The sequence below is a fragment of the Festucalex cinctus genome, chromosome 5, assembly GCF_051991245.1.
Source record: "Festucalex cinctus isolate MCC-2025b chromosome 5, RoL_Fcin_1.0, whole genome shotgun sequence".
Classification (NCBI taxonomy): Eukaryota; Metazoa; Chordata; class Actinopteri; order Syngnathiformes; family Syngnathidae; genus Festucalex; species Festucalex cinctus.
The window spans coordinates 23,066,851-23,088,595 of record NC_135415.1 but is presented as its reverse complement, the minus strand read 5'-3'; the positions used below and the strand labels follow the sequence as shown (position 1 = coordinate 23,088,595).

General features: G+C 40.1%; 1 protein-coding gene across 7 annotated transcripts in view; it reads left to right on the top strand.

Annotated features, from left to right (window-relative positions):
- aopep (aminopeptidase O (putative)) overlaps positions 1–21,745 on the top strand; it is a 76,268-nt gene that overhangs the window by 23,532 nt on the left and 30,991 nt on the right. For all 7 annotated transcript variants that reach the window (XR_013283463.1, XR_013283462.1, XR_013283461.1 and 4 more), the window contains exons 6-12: positions 3,390–3,603; positions 5,053–5,159; positions 11,028–11,130; positions 12,574–12,681; positions 13,133–13,176; positions 16,403–16,463; positions 21,660–21,722. Coding sequence is in view for 3 of the 7 variants with exons in the window: in XM_077520765.1 (XP_077376891.1) it covers positions 3,390–3,603; positions 5,053–5,159; positions 11,028–11,130; positions 12,574–12,681; positions 13,133–13,176; positions 16,403–16,463; positions 21,660–21,722 (700 nt within the window). In the remaining 4 variants the exon portion in view is untranslated. The remainder of the gene's footprint in view (positions 1–3,389; positions 3,604–5,052; positions 5,160–11,027; positions 11,131–12,573; positions 12,682–13,132; positions 13,177–16,402; positions 16,464–21,659; positions 21,723–21,745) is intronic.

The following is a 21,745-nucleotide window of genomic DNA, read 5'->3' as shown; positions in this document are numbered from 1 at the left end:
TGGAACGGACAACAAAGGCATGCTTATCCAATTGGAGAGGAGTAAGATTAGGCTATAAAGACAGTCATAAGGCTAATGTTAGCGTCTGCTGCTCCCAGCGAGAGCCTTTGTTAGAGTAATCAGGAGAAACGTGGGATTACATTTGAGATGTATGCCCATAAGACCCTTTTGTATGATGTCGACATGTTGCTAAACAACAGAAGCAGCTTTCTATCTGATTAACTCTCCTCAGAGACACAACAGCTAGGCAGGTCTTTCAAACATCAGCTTATTGCGCTCTTAAATGGATTGTTAGGCAGACACAATTTAGTCTTCCTTTACTTACTGTTTTTCCTTTCTTGAGTTTGCTTTCAAGCTGACTGTGGAAACAAAATATGATCAGTCTTCCATCTCATGTTGTATTAGGATTCTAATATAACCTTGATGACAGCTACTAATTTAATAGTGTACGCTACAACGAATATGAGCTCAAATTTAATTTCATACAAAGCTAAATTTGAAAATGAGACATCCACCCCACCCCCATTTTGCCAGGCTTATTGTAGTATATAAACATGGTCAATGCTACTAGCCTATTGTAAAACTTTCTGTATGACATGGAAGTAAGTATCTTCAACAGGTTTGTCATTGGTCTATAAATGATCCCGCCCTTGTTAGGTCAGGAGCAGTTGGACTCCTCAAGATATACAGACCAATAGAAAGAGTGTGCATTCATCTTCACCTCTGTGAACCCCCACCCCCTTCCATTCTCGCACTGCAGAATAGCAGGCCTCTCACGCACAGTGGGCCCAAAACCCCCCACCCACAGCCTCCACAGCCCCCAGGCCACTCAGAGACGCTTACGTAAGACACGAGTAAAGAATGTTCAGGAAATGTCTTTAGCCATGACCTTGGCTTTGACATTTTACCGCTGTTGTTCTGTCAGGGAGGTCTCATGGTTAACAGTCACATGTCCCGTGTTCCTGTACTGAAATGTTTTGGAAGTGTGATTTATTTTCTGCTGGTTAACTATGTTGATACTAAAACATTTTTTTTGTGATTATCACATTTTAAAACATCACTTCCAAAATTGTGGCGCTTAGACCGATCCAGAGTCCGCATCATTGCAAATGCTGCCCACCCGTCGATCTCCTGCTCCATCCTTCCTCGCTTGTGAACAGTACACCATAATACCTGAACTCCTCCACTTGGGGCGGGATGTTATACCCGACCCAGAGAAGTGCTTTGGAAACACCCTCTCTGGGTCACACTGCTTCCCCTTTTCCAAATGTAAACCGTAGCCTCAGATTTAGAGGTGCTGATTTTCAAGATCACAGCTTGATGAATCCAACAGAACCACAATATTGGCAAAACGTAGAGCTACCATACACCGGGGCTACCAAAACGGACCAGTTCACCGCCTCAGCTGCACCTACAAATTCTTAAAAAGGCAGCCTTGGTGAAGTCAAACCCTCTCTGGAAACAAAGCTGACTTTCTCTTATACCGGTTGTACAGGGACCAATAGGATGTATCAAGAGGTTTGCTACTCCGTACTCCCAAAGCGCTCCCCCAGAACTGCCTATTTACAGAACTTATTGGTTAAATCTTTTAACAAAAATCGATCAAGATTGAACATCTGGTGAAATTTGGGAAATCAAATGTTCATTAGTGAGCAATCAATATCAGCAATTTTGGTAGTTGTTAATGAAGCATTGGAATGTTTAGAACTAATTCTATTTTGACCGAAAAGATCCATATCAGCAATTACACGGATTGTGTATACCATTGAAATGGTGTATATATCCAAAATCTTATCATAAGTGCAAGCAGAACCGGCGCGTCCCTGTTTCTATACTTGAACTTCTGAGGCGCATCATCTCGAACCATAAGTGAAACCACATGTTCGATAGCCGCCTGTCGTCAAATGAAATCGTGATAATCTCCGCAAACCACTAAATCAGATGCGGATGTGCAGTAATTACAGATCATTTTCTAAATATAAGCTTACCAGTCGAGTATTTTCCTTTGGGTCTGAAAATGCTTAAAAGAGTCCGGGCATAATTTACAGCATAGCCTTGAAGTCATGTGTCAAATAAAATCCTCTTAAAACTGCTAATTTAATGTAATTGATTTTACCCGCTAGTGGTTGGTGATTGTGCTCCTGGGGCGATTGTAAAGGATTCTGCTCTTTCTTTTGGCAGGAACGCTTCAGACAAAATTGTTTTGTTGACCCTGGTGTTGTCTAAACCTTGAACAATAAGTGTGGAAAATCAGAATGTCTTGTCTGGAATTTTCTTTCTTCTTTTTACATGTTAGCTTGCTTCTTCTTGAGCTTGTTCTCGCAAGAATTAAGTTGGTTATTGTACAAAATGTTATGCATTAAGTAGCAAATGTTAGATATTTGAGGGATTTTACTCAACTCAACTCAATTCAAGTTTATTTATATAGCGCTCATAACTCAGTGGTTCTTAACCTTGTTGGAAGCACTGGACTCCGCAAGGTTCTATGTGCATTTAGCAAACTGAAAGATATAATTTTTTCCTTCTTTTCATATTCAAGACATTAGGTATAGAGTTTACTGGTGAACAAAACGAACAGGGACAGTAACCTTTTCATTGAGTCTGGCTCTCTTCACCTTAAATGAAAAAAAAGTGTGTTCTTGTATTTTCCCTACCCATGCAGCTTAAGGAAGTGTTTCTTTAGTTTTGATTGATGCACTATACCTGAATTGCTCAACTCGGCATTGCATGTCATGCAGTTTGGATGTTGACTCCATCACTCAACTCTATATTTTATAAAGCACTTTAAAGCCACTACTGCTCTTTTTTTAAGATGGAACCCAGGGGCAGCAGATACAATGAAAACAGCAGAGGCTCCAGAATTGAAACCTGTGGAACACCATACGTTCCGTTATAACTGTGAATTCATTATGCACATATTTGTCTGAACATTTTATTTATTTGCTAGACAAAGTTAGTATGAAGGGATTGCAAAGATAAAGAAATCACACAACGTACCATCACAACAGTTAAACGTCGACTGCTGAGTGCACCAAATTCCCTGTAGCGTGTGTCTTGACCTGCGCCGAACCCCTGAGACTGAATCGCCGAACCCCTGTGGTTAAATCGTTTTGAAATGATTGCTTTTTATATTATTATGGTCTGCCATATCCACATTATTTGTCACATTCATGTTTGACTAACAAAATACAATTTTGCGGTTGACTAGAATTTGCAGATTGACAAGAAAATGTGATTAAAGTCAATGGTTCTTTCCAAGTATAAACTAGAGCTGTACTGACAGTACTAAATTCTGGTAATGGCACAGTCACTTCCAATTAGGTTTGTTGCATGTCAAATTTTGACTTGCTTTCCCTAACTACTTTCCGTCTGTCCTTTGTTTCTTCCAGCCCCCACATCATTTTCCTGTCTCAGAGCGTGCTGCATGTTGGCAGCTCATTTCCGAGAGAAAACAGCCTGTCCTTGTGTGGGTCCAGGCTGTGCCACGAGATTGCCCACTCCTGGTTCGGCCTGGTCATCGGTGCCAGAGATTGGACAGAGGAATGGATCAGCGAAGGTTTCGCCACCTACCTAGAGGACATTATCTGGGCCCGAGTACAGCAAGTACGGCATGCTCTTATTGTAGTTTACTGCAGCTATTTCATGTAACTTAATTTTCCCGGCACGCCAAAAAGACCACATGATAGCAGAGTTAAATTGTGATATTGGTGCTTTCTTGAGGAGAATGAGAAACTACATCATATGTGTCTATGTAGCTCCATAGTTTCTGCCATGGATTTTCTCTGGGGGCATGCTCGGCTATACAAAGACAGGTGGTAAAATTACAAACAGAAGGTTCCCATTATCGTCTGTGTTCTCGTGCAAACAACCCTTGCTCTACGTTCAAAAAGCCTCGCAGTCACATGATCAAAACATCAGCAGCTGAAGACAATATACTCAGTGTATTCCCACATGAATTCAACTGGGGTCACGGCAGGGTAAAGTCTGCATTTGTGTGGTCCAACTCGATCCAGACATTTGCCATCTTATTTACAGCTTCTCTGAGTAATGTCGAGCTAGTTTTTTTTTTTTTAAGCTTGCCTAAAACAACAGTCACGAGTTAATAAAGTATCAGAGACGAGAGCTTGATCCAGTCTTAAAATCAACATGCTTGTTAGAGTAAAATATAGTGAAAGGTTGCGCACAATCCCTTTTGAGACACTGGCTAGCTGGTGTTTGGAAATTGATTATACAAAAGCCTCCACGTTTTTTCATTTCGACATTTGCAAGTTTGTTCAATTATTCTTTTTATGTATTTATTTATTTATTTTTCATAGACAACCCCTCCTCTTTTACTCACTGAAAATCTCGGCAATTCGCTGTTTTCGTGCTTAGGCCAATTAAAGCAATTCAAGAAAATGCTTTATCGCCACCTGGTGCAATATTGATGTTTTATTAGGTTTAATTCTTTGACATTGTTTTTTCACCTTTTTTTTTCACTCTGATTGCTCATTAAGCACAGTCGAAAGTGAAAATATGTCTAGTTATTAAGACTAGGATGCTATGTAATAAAAGTTGATAAGCTGTTTGTGAAGTTGAAATATCTACCAGTAACTACTCAGTCCTGCACAGTTAGTTATGTAAAATGGGTTTATAATTGTGTACATGCTGGAAGTATGGCGTTGATGCGTTATGATCCTCTCTGTTTAAGTGTTTTGCTGGCATCGACACCTTCCTAAAAGCAAATCCTGTTTAGCAGATGCGCCAATTATTCGCTATTTTTTCCTCTTTGTGGCAGGGATCCCTATCACAGCAAATAGTGAGCGTTCACAGTAATCAATTCCAGGGTCCAAAATGTTGCCATTGTAAAACTGATTTCACCTCGATGTTTGATTCATTAGTATAAACATAAATTAATGATGGGCAATAAAAACATGTATAAAAACCTGCAACCACTCTTTAACCACTGTATAATGTCAAACCAACAAACCGCTCTTCCTTAACTTTGAGAACAAAATCTTCTTGTACAACTGCATATTACATGCAATTCACATACTGTATTTCTCTATGCAGCTCTCTGTGCCAGAAGCAGCAGAACAGTCCAAGTTGAAGGCGCTGCTGAGGTGGAGAAGACTGTCTGACGAGTTGCAGAACTCAGGAGAGGAGCTTCAAATCCTCAGGTGTGTCTCTCATGGATTAAATCTTTAAAACTAGTGCTGTGCAATACTGACAAAATCTCATATCACTAGGTTATTTTATATTGTGATATGTGGATATCCTTATATAGTATTTTTCCATAAGATTAGATGAAAGCAATAAAATGTCTTGCTTTCTGAATGTTATTCTCTTTCCATGCCAGTGTCATACTGAGCAGAATAAAGCTGGCCCGAGGAGTTGTGCCATAGCCTGGACTTAGCCCAACTTCCCATAGTTGATGTCAGGTTGTACTTTTTTAGAAAGCAAATTAGTTGAGAACTTGAGACTGAATCAACAGCATCTGCTGGTTGCAGCCACGTAGTGCACTCCAGTTTAACTCCATCGAATTCTCAATCGAAGCCCTTTGCTAGTATGCACATTGCAAAGTATTTCAGCTTTGAGTTGCTTCATTACTTGGAAATCGCTTAGTTTGCATTGAAATAAGACAGATGTGAGACGCTACACCACCACTACACATTCTTGTGCTCTTCATTATTGAGCTCAGCCTTTGTGCACAGACCAGTATGTGAGTGCATTAAAAGCATTCCACAACTGCAGGTGTGGCTACAGAGGAAAGTACGTTTTTCAGGTGAAGTGTACTGTCATGTTCTTTTGAAATGCTTAGTGCGGGCAATACAAGGGCACACACGTACGCACACAACTTCTTTGTGTGACATCACGACCCACACCCTGTTTGTTTTATCCAGGGTGGAATCACCAGGAATGACAATGCCATCAGTGGATTATTTGGTTAACCGTTTCAGGGTGGGACTATTGTACCCTGCAACTTTTATTAACCAACTCTTGCAGCATATTATGTTTTTGACATTTACAATTACGATAAGCAATACAGTGTGCAGTAACATGTCAGCCGCTTATTGATTTGATTGTACTTTTGCTTGGCATTAACTTCAAATTTGTCACTTTTCAAATAATGGGCTGTCAGAACATAATGAAAACACTTAAGAAAGTCAATTTTACCCTTCGTTGAGCAGTGTTTCATTGAAAGACCGAGTGGTATCAGCCCCTGCTTTTTAAAGCTAAGATTTGTACGGCCTTTTTTTTTTTTTTTTTTTTTTTAAACCTGTGAATGAATGGGGGGGGACGAAGTATTCTACTTTTGGAGGTAGTGTCAGACATATAAACACTCATAGGTTAGTGGAAATGATGGGACACAGGTGTGGAGTTCTACATCTCACACTCACTTCTCCATCTTCGTAATGAAAGCCTTGCCGCTATTCAACACATTTTATTTTCCTGCTGATGTGTTTTAACGTTGTCAATGGATGTTCTTTTAATTTTACTTTTGTTTTCTCGGTTTTGCTTCTGAATGATGTTAACTGTTGTTTGTTGAGGCCTATACATTGAGTTGCCTTGTGTATGGAAATAAAACTGCCTTGCCTTGCCTTTTATGGTGTTGACATCATGTGATTGTGGAATGATGTGTTGCAATGTGAAATAGAACAACTTTACTGTAATCTGTGTGAAAGGCAAAGGCGGATAAATGCTGGGTCTCTCTGTAAGAGACTATAAATTCAACACAATTGTGCAGGAATTCTGAGGGAATTACAGGGGAGTTCTTGTTATATGACAGTCCCGACATACAATGTTTTGAGGTTCCAGGCGATAGGCAATGAACAAGATTTCACAGTGGCATAAGAATATAAACAAAAACACAGTTGCCATAGCACAGCACTTACTGGTTTTCATTTGTTTTATATTTATGGAATAGAAGCGTATAAATGAACGTGTTGATATGTTCTATTTTAAATCTTATCATGCTCCCAAACACGTATTTATATGTTTGTGTTTTTATGCTAGAGCATACAGAAGGCTTTGATGCAGCCTCCTAACTGAAGGGGATACTTGAAGCAATGGTAGTTATTACAAAAACAGCTAGCAGGTGGCAACAGAGTATAAGAGATCAACCAGGGCCATGTTGCAGCAACCTCTTTTCCCCACTGTTTTAAACAGATTTGTGAATAATGACGAAGCTTAGCTATATTCTAATGCTAATTGCTGCAAAATGGAAACAGATAGAAATATACTTTTTTCCTGATGAAAAAAAAATACTCTAATCTTTCTTTTGGTAGGTTCCATGTTTTTACAGCAATAGAACACAATATTCTGTGGGCCTTGCTAAATCAGTCAAAGCGAAGAGGAAGACACTGTAGAGAGTGGATGAATTGGCTTGTTTTGTGAGTTGAGGAGTTTCTGTATGGCCGTGTGACTGAATGAGCGAAGGGTTAAACTTGAAGCAGTGTCTATCCAGCAGTATTCATCACGGTGCTCCTCTATGAGATACACAGACACACAAGCGATTAGCAGGATCAGTATTAGGGTCTGCATCTGAAAAGGCTTGAATAAACAACACCAAGAAAACAACATCAGGAATTTACTCATGCATACTCGTCCTTTATCTTGTATACGTCACGTGATTTTCTGACAAAAGATTCACCTACATCGCCCAGCCTTAGGCATGAATGGAACACAAGGGTCACAAGAAGGTTGGAGAGCGACAACATGTCACCCATTGATTTTGCCTCTAGTACCGTCTTCCCATTCACTGTGTCCACATCGCAACTGCGTGGCAACAGGACACAAACACACACAGCGGCTATCACAATGCGCAGAGAAAAGGTTGAACAGAATGCCGCGAGGGGCAAAGAATGGGAAGCGCGGCGAGATCCATGAGCAGTTCCACGCTCACAAAGGCTAAATGTCAGGTTGCGCTGTCCAAGTTCAGTGGGTCACAATCGACAGCCGCTCGTCCAGCAGCGAGCGGCCGGTGGCCAGTGTTTATCAGTGCCTTTCAGATGAGTTATATTTAGGGTGGCCCAGGCCAGACACCATTCTCCCTGCTGATTTACTGGGCTGCTGGGAGCACTGCTCTACCTTATCCGGTTTCCACAGTCAACCCAGTGTAATTTGTCAGGATATGGCTTGCGGTGCTATAAACCTCTCCTGTGTGTGTGTGTGTGTGTGCGTGATTTTGCATGTGTGTCCTTTTGACATTAAATTCTGTCAGTAATAGCTCCTGATTTCCTCCTGCGCTTTCCCTCAGTCGCTCAATCTCAGACACACTCAGGTAGGTGTGTGTGCGGCTACGCACACACAAAAATCGACACACGCCCGCCCTCTCGCACACATGGCCTACGAAACAGATAAGAGAAGCATTTATTCTGAAATACACGGCCCTATTGTACAATTCTCCAAGGCAGCGAGCAGTGATTCCTCTTAAAGCTGCAGTAAATCATCTCCGACAAAGAGAGACAGGGATTTACACGTCCATACATGCCAGGTCTGGACAGTGGCAAGGGCGGAGATCCTTTGTGTTAGACGCCAGTGATGGATAAATGTTTTTTTCCTCGCAACGCTGCGCCGCCGGTGTGTTTGCCCCGCATATCTTGTCGGAATACAGCTTCTGTCATTGTATTTGTCCCATTCCTCAGTTGCTCTTTTGCTCTGTAATCCCCTGCCTGACACTCACTTTCCACATAAATTCCACTCACACTTGCTGTATGATTTCTCAGGGATAGTGCATAACCTGCTGCCTGCACCAAAAAAAAAAAAAGGTCTGTTTCATCTTATCAGCAGAAGCAGACACATGTTGACACGACTGGTATGAGAGTGGACAGACAGCAAGTCAAACCTATGATAAATGTTTCAAATATCATGCAAATTCTTTTCACGCCATTTTCCATTTCCGTGCATACATTCACTGCTTCAACATTACTGGGATTTAAAAAAAAAAAAAAAAAAATCAGGCCACTCGGTGTCATTTATGTGACAGACGCAAATGCATACATGGAGTCAAACGCCCTCAGATGCATGATGAAAGTCCCTTGCAAGAGTTGTCCGGTCAAATTTAGAAATTCCAGGAAGCTGATGACTTCCTCTCTCAGTCCACCGAGCAAACCAAACATTCCTATCTATCTCCCGTTCTCCATTTCTCCCACGTCCTCCTCCGCTCACCCTCAGACTTAATTGACTTCATGTGACTTAACCTTTCTTTTCGAGGTGCAGGGCTGACGATTGGATTAAAAGTGAAGCAATCAAAGGTTAAAACGGCCAGTGGACATAATGGAATTGGAAATTGTGTTGAGCATGCAAAATTTGAATAGTGCCTTGATGATCTTTTACACCTTGGCAACAACCTGTAGAAGCCCCATGTCCAACCAATTAACTTCCTGGATGGGCTGCACATCCATTTGTCAATTTTTGTTATGTGAAATTTGAACATTCAACATTATTGTGTTGTTTGTACTCACTATGTCTTGAAGCCACATTGCTGTTTCTGTGCTGTTTCTGGTCTGTCTCTTTGGAATGACCTGTCCATTTTTTTAAAACTCATTGTCACATTTATTCTTTGGCATTCAACTCGATATGTGACTGTATTGTTTTAGTGTTTTATTGTATTTACTGTCTTTTTGTTATTAATTTATTATTTTAACTGTTTGTTTTTTTATATCTGATTGTTCACATTTCATATGCAGCTATTGTGGTTTTAAAGTCCTCTATAAAGTTGAGTTGTGTTACTACCAGTATATCTTGAAGTAGGAGCCTGAGGCATAATTCATTCCTTCATGTTGATGAGCATATGGTAAAAGCCCAACTAATTGCTGCTTTTGTCATATAAATCAATATAAAAAAAATCAATTAATCAATGTTTTTGTCTTTTAAGAGTTCAGGACATATCCGTTGGGTTATATTATAAGACATAATGAGTGTTGCAATGATTTTTTATTTTTTTGTTGTGATATTTCAAAATTTTATCTTTTGAGTGTTTAGTTGTTAATTAGTGATGCAGGAGTCACATTTCACTTCTTTGTAGTAATGAGCTAGTGAAACATTCCCAACTATCCCAACTAACATTGTGCCATCACTACTTCACTACCGCAGAAATCGGCAGAAGACTCATGCGCCTAAACGGGTTGCAGAAGATATTGTGGCAGATGCCAGAAAAACAGAACTGTTTCTGTAGTAGTTTTCTTATGCCCACATTTATTTTCTATACAAACAATTATTAAGTAATAAATGATTAACTGATTTGATTTTTGATTTTTTTTTTTTCCCCCCCAAAATTAGAAATCGCTAAACTATATCCAGATACCCAGAGCCCTGCGATAGGGTTTCCTGTGTAGGAACCATGTGACTGAAGACACATGTTTTTGGACTCCCACATCTGCCCGTGTGTTTATTTGACATCCCTGTCACGAGGTGGAAAAGTGGTAGCTGGTGATGAGGGGGCGTATTGATTGGTGGGCCAGGCGCCTGCCGCATCGATTTGTCAGCGGGGCCATCCTTCAAGGCCTTCCTATTGGCACACTGAGTTAATCTGCTCAGCCGGATCAATACAGGCTAACTGGAACTATCATTGCACAGCGTCCCACATCACTCACCTGTTTGCCTGGGATTTATCAGGTTTGGAGGTGTTTGTTTATGGTTTTTACGGGGGTCCAAGGAATGATTTGTATCTGTGTAACAGGGAAGTCTGGCACTGGTTTCTCCTGTGCATGCTCATGCAGTGGATTTCTTGTGTTATGTGTTCAACGGGTAAGTCACGAGCAGTAAAATGCAAGCAGCGAATTGCTATGAGGTCATATAAACAATATAGCGGGCTTTTATGAATTTGCAGGGTGCCTCGGGCAAAGTGTGGCAGCAAGGTGTTAACCACTGAAAAGACGAGCTGAGTCGTTGAATTTAATGCTGCTGACATTGTATTTTTACTCTGTAGAAACGGTGTTGTTATTTCTTCTGCCCCAGACATTTCTGGAATAAGTCCATATCTCACTAGTGTTGTTGCATTCATTGTGAAGTGGATTGTTTGTCTGCTCTTTTTCTTTCTGCAGACCCAACATGGACAAAACGGGCCAGGTCAGTGAGTCTGGCTCCTCCACAGTAAAACATGCCCTCAACCCAGAAAAATCCTTCCTACAAGTCCACTACCTCAAGGTGAGATAATTGGAAAATAGGATAGAATGATTGGAAAACTAGTTAAACTAAGATGTGGTCACCAAAAATGACAGCATCAAGTTTTTACTGCACGATGGGCGGGGGATTCAGTGTTATCACGCCTTGTTTTTATACTGGACAGTATATCTTCTTGGCGCAAGCAAGTCTGAGAGATGGGTGAATGAACTCTTGGCTAGCATAGCGGATCAGTGCTTTAACTGGTTCCGGGGTTCAAATTCTCTCTCATCATCTGTGAAAAGTGATTCTTCTCAAAGAGTCCTGCCAGTCTGAGTTAAATACAAGGGCTTATTATCGTGACAATTTAATATGATTTATTTTAATATAAAGTTTACTGTAATTAGTAAACTAAACCGTTTGTTGTCTTAAATACCACTTCATGAACATGATACTGTTATGGCCTCAGTCAGTGTTGCTCAAGCCTTTTCAGACAAAAAAATAAAAAAATACAAATATCCAAACTAGTCAAACCATAAGTTATGTATTGCTGGCATCACTTTTCAGTTAGAAAAAAAAAAAAGGAACGAAAGTAAAACATGTTTGTTGAACCATCAACATTTTCAACACTTAAGATTAGTTACCAAAAAAAAACTACATGGGGACTGACAAAAAATATCAATTTGTAAAAATAAACAAGTAGAATGAAAAAAAAAAATGCAATGAAATCATATCAAATGTGGACCTATGAGTTTCTCTTTTACAGTCATTGACATACAGTGTATATTGGTTGTATAACTTTCAACCTCTGGAAATGTAAACATGGATCTTATTTAAGGTTCTGGGAACCAATGGTGGTCCACTAACCACATTTTGAATACTGCTTTGATATCAGGTCAGCGGTTTTTGTTGTAAATGACTCAACATTTTTTATGTCTTGTAATGTCACTGCTATGTAAAAAACACTTGTCATTTTTTTTTAGTTTATGTTTGTATTTATTTATTTATTTATTTATTACATTTTTAAGTTTTGGGGATGAAAAAATGATAAAAATGTTTTTTAAAAAATTACAAATATTCACATGTGTTTTTCACACTGATAGCAGCAACGATAAGAGGGTTTGCAACTCTTGTGATCGGTTTCATGTTGCTGATACTTTTTAACTGTATTTCCTCAGACAGTGGTCATCCCTATAACTGATTACTGGTTTCTTGCTGTTTCACTCCATTTTGTTTTAAACTCCAGTTTCACTTGCCATCATATGGAATATAACAATATACTTAATGTAAAAAAATAAAATAAAATCCATATTAAGCCACCTCCCCAAGAGACACTGTCCTCCTACCATACTCTTCTCAAATTTGCCTGTCAAGTAAATAAATAACCCCACCCATTATCATCACTATCATAGAAGCACGTTGAATTATTCAAATGCATACATTGCCAATAAATAAATGTGTGTTATTTGCTTTTCCCATCTCTTGTAGGGCTACTTCCTCCTCATGTTCCTGGCCAGTCAAGTGGGAGAGCAACAATTTATTCACTTCTTCAGATTATTTGTGAAGAAATACCACGGGCAACTCATTCTGTCTCAGGTGAGCCTCCAGTTTAAGGGCCTAATTTCCACTCGATGGCGTTAATTGGGAATCTCCATGGTGGCTCGCAGCTTCCTTCGCGCTTGTTAATCAAATCTCGGCTCCGATTTGAACCGTTTAATGTGACCCGTCCTCCCAGGCGCAGTGTTATTTCCATAAATTAATTGGATGCTGATGCGTTCTAAGCTTGACTGCCACTGTGTTACAATAGTTTATTCCCCCAAATTGATGACCATGCATCAGCTTAGCGACGTGTGTTTATTCTACTGGTGTCTGAGCAACCACACCTGTGTGAATGCGTATGTGTGATATATTCCACCTGGCCGCTGTTGTCTTTTCACTAAGTAATGGGTCTAATATAAACAGTTTGGCATCAGACACCAACTATGGTCTCACACACTGTTACACACCTCTCCTAATGCCTCCATTTCTATCGATCATTGTTTGACAGGATTTCCTGCAAATGCTGCTTTCTACCTTTCCTGACCTTGCGAGGTATGTACTCCGCCTCAAGTGCTTATGGGGAATGCTCAGATTCATGAATAATTGACTCAGAGACACAAGGCTTTATGTGTCTATTTAGGCTGGGCTTATGTACTGGTTGGCAGAGTTCTGGCTTTAACAAAATACATTCTCAACTGTTACAACATTGGATCACACCTCAATTGTCTATTTGACATACTTTTTCAGAGACAAATGGGAATTTGTTTCTTCCACAGACCGAGAGAGACTAAAATATATCAACATATGATTGAAAAAAAATCTCTCTGGTAACTTTGTATATGTTCCAAAAGCATGCACGTTAGGTTAATTGAAGACTCTAAATTTTCTATTGATGTGAATGTGAGTGTGACTGCTTGTCTATAATGTTCCCTGTGATTGGCTGATGACCACTCCATGTATAGCATGCCTCCTCTTGGCCAAAGTCAAAGTAGATTGAGGACAAGCACTGCAGTGAGTAGGTGTTTGGATAAATCAAGTGCTTTGCCAAGAAAATGTTTGGCAGAATTTTTGGTGACCCAAATGACCCACTTTGGGTCTTTAGCGCTCTGTCAGTGTTAATCAAAACTGAGCTTTTCCAAAATGCATGCATTTCTATATGGCACATACTGTAATACATATTGCATTCATGTACAGTGCGTTAATGCCTTTTCTTGAGAACTTGTTATGATTTGGAGCAGAACTTAGTGTCAGGAGAGTCTGGCCGGATTTGGCCTTGATTCTCATCGATTCCGCTCAGTGAAGGCTGGGCCCCAACATCAATCCTTGTAAGCACAAGTCTCATCCACTCCAGTATTAACTGAAGTGTAAAAGGACAAGCGCTCCTCCCGCTCTCCTCCTCTCTAATTTTCAGCCTCCTCTCCGGCGCTGGCTTAATCACTCAATTCTCTATTTCTCATGATTGCCTCATTAACCTCTCCCACTGCCCGTCTCTCTCTTCCTCGTCTGGCCCCGCTTACTTGCATCCGTCTGCTAGTGGCGCTCGCCTCTCCGGCCTTCAGCACCGCTCTGTCTGCTCTCGGCATTGTTGTTTTTTGTCTGTCTCTCCCATGTGCCCGCCTGACGAGGAGAGATTGATTGAATTAAACAGAGGAAGTTGGGGATGGTCAATATTTGGGCCTGATGCCTCTTCCAGTAAACAGCCCACCAGAAGAGCCACATTGGGGGATGTGAGTGGGCACTCGCTGCATTCATGCTACAGACGTTCCCTGCGGCATACATCACTAAACCATCCCAACATAAAAATAAAGAGCAGAACATAAAATGAAGCGGGGGAAAACACACACATTAAAAGAAGTCACTGATTACTACTGAGAATGCAGTGAGTCTATCCAAAAGACAAGTTGATAAACAGCGGCAATCACTGTTTATATACATGAAAACAACTGCCTGTTCTCATAAACAAGAATTTATATTCATCTGTTTACTATACTGATTATCCTCATTAGGATTATGGGGGAGCTGGAACCTATCCCAATTGACTTTGAGAAAAAGGCAGGGTCCACTGTGGACTATGAACACTCACATTCACACACCTTTGGACAATTTAGATTGACTCAACCCCACAACCTCAAAACTGAGATAGATGTGCTAACCACTTGTCGAGCATGCTATTGGTATTCATCTTTGATATTTTGTAATATTTCCGACATTCCTCAAATAGTAGGCATGGGCATTTTTTAAGCTACTGAAAAGCGCATCAGGCATTTATTTCTCCACGCATACCCTGTTGAAGTATGGCATTTGTTTGAAAGATGAGACCTTTTAGTTAGATAAATGCTTGCGTCAGGGTGTACATGCTGCTGTGGTGCAATAAGAATGGAATTTGTAACTGCCTCACATTAGTGGATTCTATCTGTTTAACCTTTTATTCTAAATTTCCATGAATATTTCATGTGTGGCTGGAGGCGGAACCAATTGTTCGCTCATACTCATTGGTATCTACATTGAAGTTTTTTATCTATAAGTTTTCACTTTTAAAACTCAAAAGATTGCATCTCTTCTAGTGTTTTTTTCCCCTTTCACCACTCCACTAGCAATGCATCCATGAAAAACTTCAAAGAACACTCAGCTGCTAGTTAAGCTAACCCCTAGCCTGCAATTACGAGACACCACGGCGGCTGCTGGCGTCAGAGATGATGGAAGTGCGGGTTCTCCGCCAGGCTCTTGCACGAGTTGTCTCCCCCCGCTGAGCTTAAACATCGGGGACATTTTTAAGAAATGTTTAGCAGAAGTCTTAAAAACCTAACCCACAGTGAGCGACAACTTGCACCATTTGCTACACACAAGGGCTGGCCATTAAAGGTGGAGCAGTGAATATTTGTGACATTTGGCTGTTACAGCAATTAGTTAAATCCTGCTACTCTGAGTAATGTTCACTCCCTGTGCGATAAAGAAATTGCGACCGGGGTAGAAAGCGAAAGTGTTTGTCAAGGTTAGGAGACCTATGTACCTGGAGCAGTCAAAAGCTTCAGATGTCTGCTAGATAGATGAGGCTGAAAGGAATTTCACCCTTCAGCATGACATTTACCAAATAATGACTTTATCGGGCAAAAATGTAGGTTTTGGAACGACCCAGCCAGAGCCCTGATCTCAATCTAACGGGGACAAGAGATGCGAACGCAATAAGACATATGCTTAGGGATCTTTCAATGAAGAGTGTTTTCATTATAGATATGGAGTATGATTTACATTTTGTTAAGTAAAAGTTTTGCATTGTTTCATTCTTTTGCATTGGAAAGAATTTTCAACTCTAGAAGGTTTGACATAACGGTTTAATTAGAGGATAACTTATTTCACGGCTAAATGAGTCATCCCAACAAAGTGTGGAATTCCCCTCAAGCCCATACGAGGAATAATGATGCAGAAATATGTTCTATTTACCATGATCCTTTCTACGTACTTTGTATTCTTTCAAAATTACAAACACGTTTCTGTTTATTAAGCATTGAGGTCACAGCGTGTGTGCGGTGACTTCCTAGGCTGCACGCGCCTCCTGTTTACTCTCCCGGCATACGTTCAAATTCACTTCATTGTCTCGGCATGCCACTGTGGGTGTGCCCCAGGTTTTGTTTAAGGTGTTGGCGTAAACCCCAAATCTGCTGTTAACCTAAGAATATAGTATTCCCAGAGCCTTGACTTCATTGAGTGTTTTTGGCAATAGCATTCATTGCCTCAATAATAATAGGGAAATACTAACAGTAGTGCCATTGTGTTCTAGAAAAGGCCTAACGCTCGATACTATTTATGCCGACTGGCTGGATCGACCAGGAATTCCCAAGGTGAGATTGTCTGTTTTCTTTTCTTCCTTTTAATCGTTCACTTTAGCATTAATATGTCTAACTTGTAAATGGATCATTGTGGCTAGACTGCGTCTGCACCACACATGTAATGTTTCACTGTCACCTCGCATAAATCACACCACTTATGTTCTTGCTCTTTCCAATTATATGAGAAGCAGCAAGTCACATGCATTTCATGAAGCATATATTATGATGCATGGCAAACACATGCCAAGATCAACAATATAAGCCTGTGTTTGCTGAACAGGGAGCAGCTTATGGATTTTTTTTTGTTTTTTGTTTGCGACAAGAAAAAAGTTGTAGTTTTCTGACAAGAGGGATGAGAAAACCAAGTCAAATGTAGAAGAAGAAAGTCAAAATTGACAAGAGCCAAGACAAAATAGAGGGACGAGAGTGAGAACAGGTCAAAAAGTTGACAAAACAAGCCACAAACTCCCCAAATAGCATGAAACTGATCATAAGTAGACAAAAAGGAAAAATTCAAAAGTAAAAAGGAGAAATGGCCAAAAATTGGGGGAAAAAAAGAGGGATTTTTTCACTCAGCTTTTATGGATAATGTAAAAAAAAAAAAAAAAAAAAAAAAAAAGGCTCCATAGTCATCCTCCTACTAAACACGCCACAGTGCAGGGTTTTATTTGGATAATTTTCTAATTTATTGCAATGCATGGAAAGTGTGTGCCTGAGCCTTTGTGTGCTGAGCAAGTAGCATTTTCCACAGAAAAACAAAAATTGTAAAATATGACAAGATAAAAAAAACAAGCAAACAAAACAGTGTAAATTGTCACATTTGAAATGGGAACAAGCCACAAAAAGGAGTCTCAAGCATCAGAAACAATCAAACAAGAAATTGAAATGTCCAAAAGTGTGCACACATTAGATGGTGCAAGCAAAGAAGTACACCCATGTGCTGTCAAGTACCTGCTTTCAGTTAATTTGGGCAACTTCTTTAGTTGGAGTTAGCCAAAAATAAGAACTGGAATTTATGGTGATCAAAATTGCTGCTTCAAACCAAAATGGCTAACGTCCTGTTTAATTTTGTAAATGGATCTTTGAGACTTTATTTTTTATTTTTTTTTAAGTTGCCCGTTACAATAGGCATGTCCAACCAAATTTCTTGTCGACTGTTGAAACTTGGAATGAAGCTTTGGAGAATCTTGTTGAGAAATCCAACATATTTCTCTAGGATATATACACTTGCAAAAATTGATGTGATTCATTTAACACTAAAACAATATGCAACATGTCTTAAATGCAAAATTTTGTATTGGATCTCCTTCAATTGTACCAAATAAAGTGTTCATGATTACATTATTCAAGGAAATCCTAAACCACTTTTATTTTTGCCAATCAATGGAGCAATTCTTGTTTTTCACTTTTATTTACCATTTGATGGCCACTTTGTGTTTATACCGTGGGCTGTGGGCATGTGGTGAATATTTCACCTATCAATCATCCTTGTGGGTGAATCAACATGGGAGTGAGGGGCTCCATTCATCAACACCATATGAGGTCACACACGATTCCATTGGGCGGTCATCTAAATCAAACTGCCTGTAGTGTAAATCACACAAATTTGGGTTTGGACTTTGATGGTTTTATTAATGAAATGCATCTCTTACAATAGTGAGGAGACTTAAAAATGACAAGTGATCATTCATGAATAGACATTATTTTTAGCTATCTCAATCCCTAATCAATCCTCGTCCGCTGCATGTTCAATTGTCTTTTTTTTGTTTTGTTTTTTTCCCCTTCATGATGACTGATCCTAATCAGCAGTGTATGCATGTTTGTGTTGCCGTCTGGGTGGGAGCCTTCATTTTGGAGATGATGTAACAGGAGCCTTCAGGTTGTAAGGGGTGGGGGGGCCTTCTCATAGAACAGGAAGCAGACTTCTATTTTGTCGTACCTGATTGGCCTGCAGCGGAGGGCTTTTTTCTTGCGTTTGATGTGACAGTCACCTCCTAATCAGATCCGCCTCATCGATCCAAACCTTTTACAAATGCACACGCTTGCATATGCTATGTACACAGGACACAAACATTCTTTTAGAAATAAGAAAGAAAGAAAAAGAAAATAATTTCTGACTGGCTCCCGTTTGCCCTGCGTCCACGGGGTTTCTCCATGGATGCATGAGTTGCAAAAGGCAGGAAATATTAAACAATGACATTTCACTGTCCCACAGCTAGAGAAAGAGAATGGAAAGACAAGTTCCGGCTTATTTTGGACACATCAACAGATGACTAAGCAGTCTCTTTGGGAGGATGCATGTAGGCTGAGGTACTTTGTTTAAATAAAGACGTGGCCCACGATTCACAAGGTTTGCTCGTTCAGCCAACATTAGCTGTTTCATGCTTTTATTTTTATGTTTTGCCACTGCTTGCAGTGTAACTGGCTGATGTAATAAAAAAAAATGTTTTTGATAGCCTTACATATTTTCTGTCAGAAGAATTTGGAATCTAGATGAAATAATGCAAGCTTTTTCTGTTACACTTGAAGCTGCCAACTTCTCGGAGTCTTTTACTTTTATTGCAATTCAAATTCATATTCAGTGAAATTGGAGTTTTAAATAATATTAAAGTGAACATTCCAGACCCATCCGCAATAGGTGAGAATCCACCATATGGAGAAACCATATAAAAACTTTTTTTATATAGTTTTATCCCTTCAGCCACAAGTCTAAGTGTGAGTGTCCGGGTGTAAGCTGTGGCTGACAGCAGCTTCTGCGTGACTGTGCTGGTTGTTCCTTGCTGTTTTCCTTTTTCAATCAATGGCTGAAAAGTGCATTGGCTCCTATAAATATTTCCCATATGTGAGGGTGTCAAATAAGTATACTTTAAAAAAGAAAAGAAAAAATGCAATTCCAGGATCATAAGCATTGACGCACACAATGCTGTGGAGCAATTAGATCAGAGTTGAGCAGGTAGTTTTAAACAGGTGTTTAACACTTGAGCAATTAGGCGTGGACAAACCTTATACATATGTAAACGCATAAATGACATTATTCACACTTATATGGTAACAAACATCGCTCAGATGGATTGGTGACCAGTCCAGGTTGTGTACATGGACACTCCCTCATGCCCAAAGTCAAATAGGAGTCAAGCTCACCTGCGACCCTGAGAAAATACATTTCAACGCAATGTATCCCCAGTGAATACAAAGATGTGAATCTTATTTGTAACACATCGTGGGAATATTTGGAACCAAACAATGATCGTTTTATGTTTAAAAAAAAGAGGTTAAAGTGAGGTGAGAAAGATGAGATGATGGCTGAGAGGTGTAAATCCAGATAATATTGATTGACTGGAGGAGACACTACACAGACTGGGGCGCTGGGGGGGGCTGGCAGGGGAGGTAGACAAAAGCCTTGCTATTCGTGGAATGGCAACGGGGATCAAGGCTGCAAAAAGAGCTATGTGCGGTATCCCGTTACACAATGCCAATTTACTGCCTCAGCACTCACTGGCTTCTCCGCAGCCCACTCTGACAACTTCCTCTCTGAGCCGCTCTCCATCTTTGCCTGCCACGCTATTTCTGCTGGAGTAGCTTTGTGTCAAACACATTGAGGCATGCACGCATATTATTGAACTTTGTATGTGGCCAATGGAGATACTACAGGCTAAATCGCAACTGGGCATGTGTTGGAAACATACGTGTGTAAAGGGCATGTTTGATTCTTTTGCCATTGAGCTTTTGTTTTCAATGGCATCGGTTTGTTACAGTTTGTGCAGGCACTTTTACAAGAAATATTTTCCCATTAAGTGGTAAAACTACTAACTATCAATAAGTCTGTACACATCCTCAACATTGGCAAACATTACCGCTTGCGCTGGGGAGCCAAGTCCTGAGTCCTTAAGAGTCCAAAATACCGTCCATTCTTAATTTTTGGTTATGCGATAAATAGATAGATAGATAAATAGATAGATAAAACAAATAAAATAAAATATGTCTTGGTTAGTTTCTGGCTTCCCCCAAATACTTGAGCTATTTATTTTGGGCACCCACCACCTGCTAGCAGCTTATTGCATTTGCATGCAGCATAACAGCTATATGCCAATTCACCATCTTTGCTTTGAACTCTGGGCTCCACTAATTTACCAGAATCTGCAGACCTCAGAGCCATACTGGGTTTTTATTCAATCAGCATTTCTTTAATGTATTCTGGTGATAATTGGTCGTCGTTAATGTGACCTCCAGTTGACAAAATTAACTTTTTTTTTTTTTTTAATGCAATTCATGGACTGGTAAATGGACTGCTCTGCACCATATAATGTGTTCTGTATCCCCACGGGCCGGATTGACCCGCCAATGGGCCGGTTCTGGCCTGCAAGCCGTGTATTTGACACTGCATTAGATTATAGTGACATTCAATAAGATGAGGATCACATTAAAAATACTTTTAAAAAAAAAATTTCTGCTCATTGTTATTGATGCCAAAAATTAAGGCCTATGTTTAATATAATTTCTGTAAAAAATACATAACCTATTTGACATTCCAAAATGTATAAGATAAATATTATTTATATTCATAAGTACTGAAAATATTTGTCTTAGAGGAAATTGGATCTGAGCAGGATTAAATTCAATATCTTTATCTGAAGCAAAATCCGCCTTTTTTTTGTATTTGGTTGGTACTTAAATTTAAAAAGGAAACCCTCAATAACATCAAGCCTCATCTAGTTTATGCGACTAATATATGATTTATTGAATGCAGTACATCCTCTTTTTAAATAACGAGAAATCACAGCCGATCACTCATTGATTTGATTGAAGACATGATGGAGGTCAAGGTTGCGAGTACTCCTATTTTGTGTTGATGTGCGGTTAACATCACTCTGGCATCAGTTCTGCTGAAAGCCTTAATATGGTTAGAAAGTAAGTGGCGTGTGTTTGTGCTTGTTTATGTGTGCGTGTGCGCGCGTTCGTGCGTGTGTTTGTAGGTTGAAGCGATCATTCCTTCTGATGTCAGATATCGCCTTTCATCCACTTCCTCCTCCAAAGAGTCAAGTCGCGAGTTTCCGTCCAAGAAGCGAATGATTGCGCTCCCACCTCCCCTCCCCTCCTCCCTCGCCTTCCTGCGCGCTCTCTCTCTCTCTCCTCGCTCACTCTCTCCACACAGCATTCCACTCTGTCCCAGTCACTCACAGCTCTTCTTCTCCTCCTCTGTCCGTCCAGTGGCTGCACGAAAGGAGCGCCGTGTGGTCTGAGGCAACGCTAGTGGAGGAAGTCAAGCAGGAGGTAAGTCGTTATTCTCCCTTCCT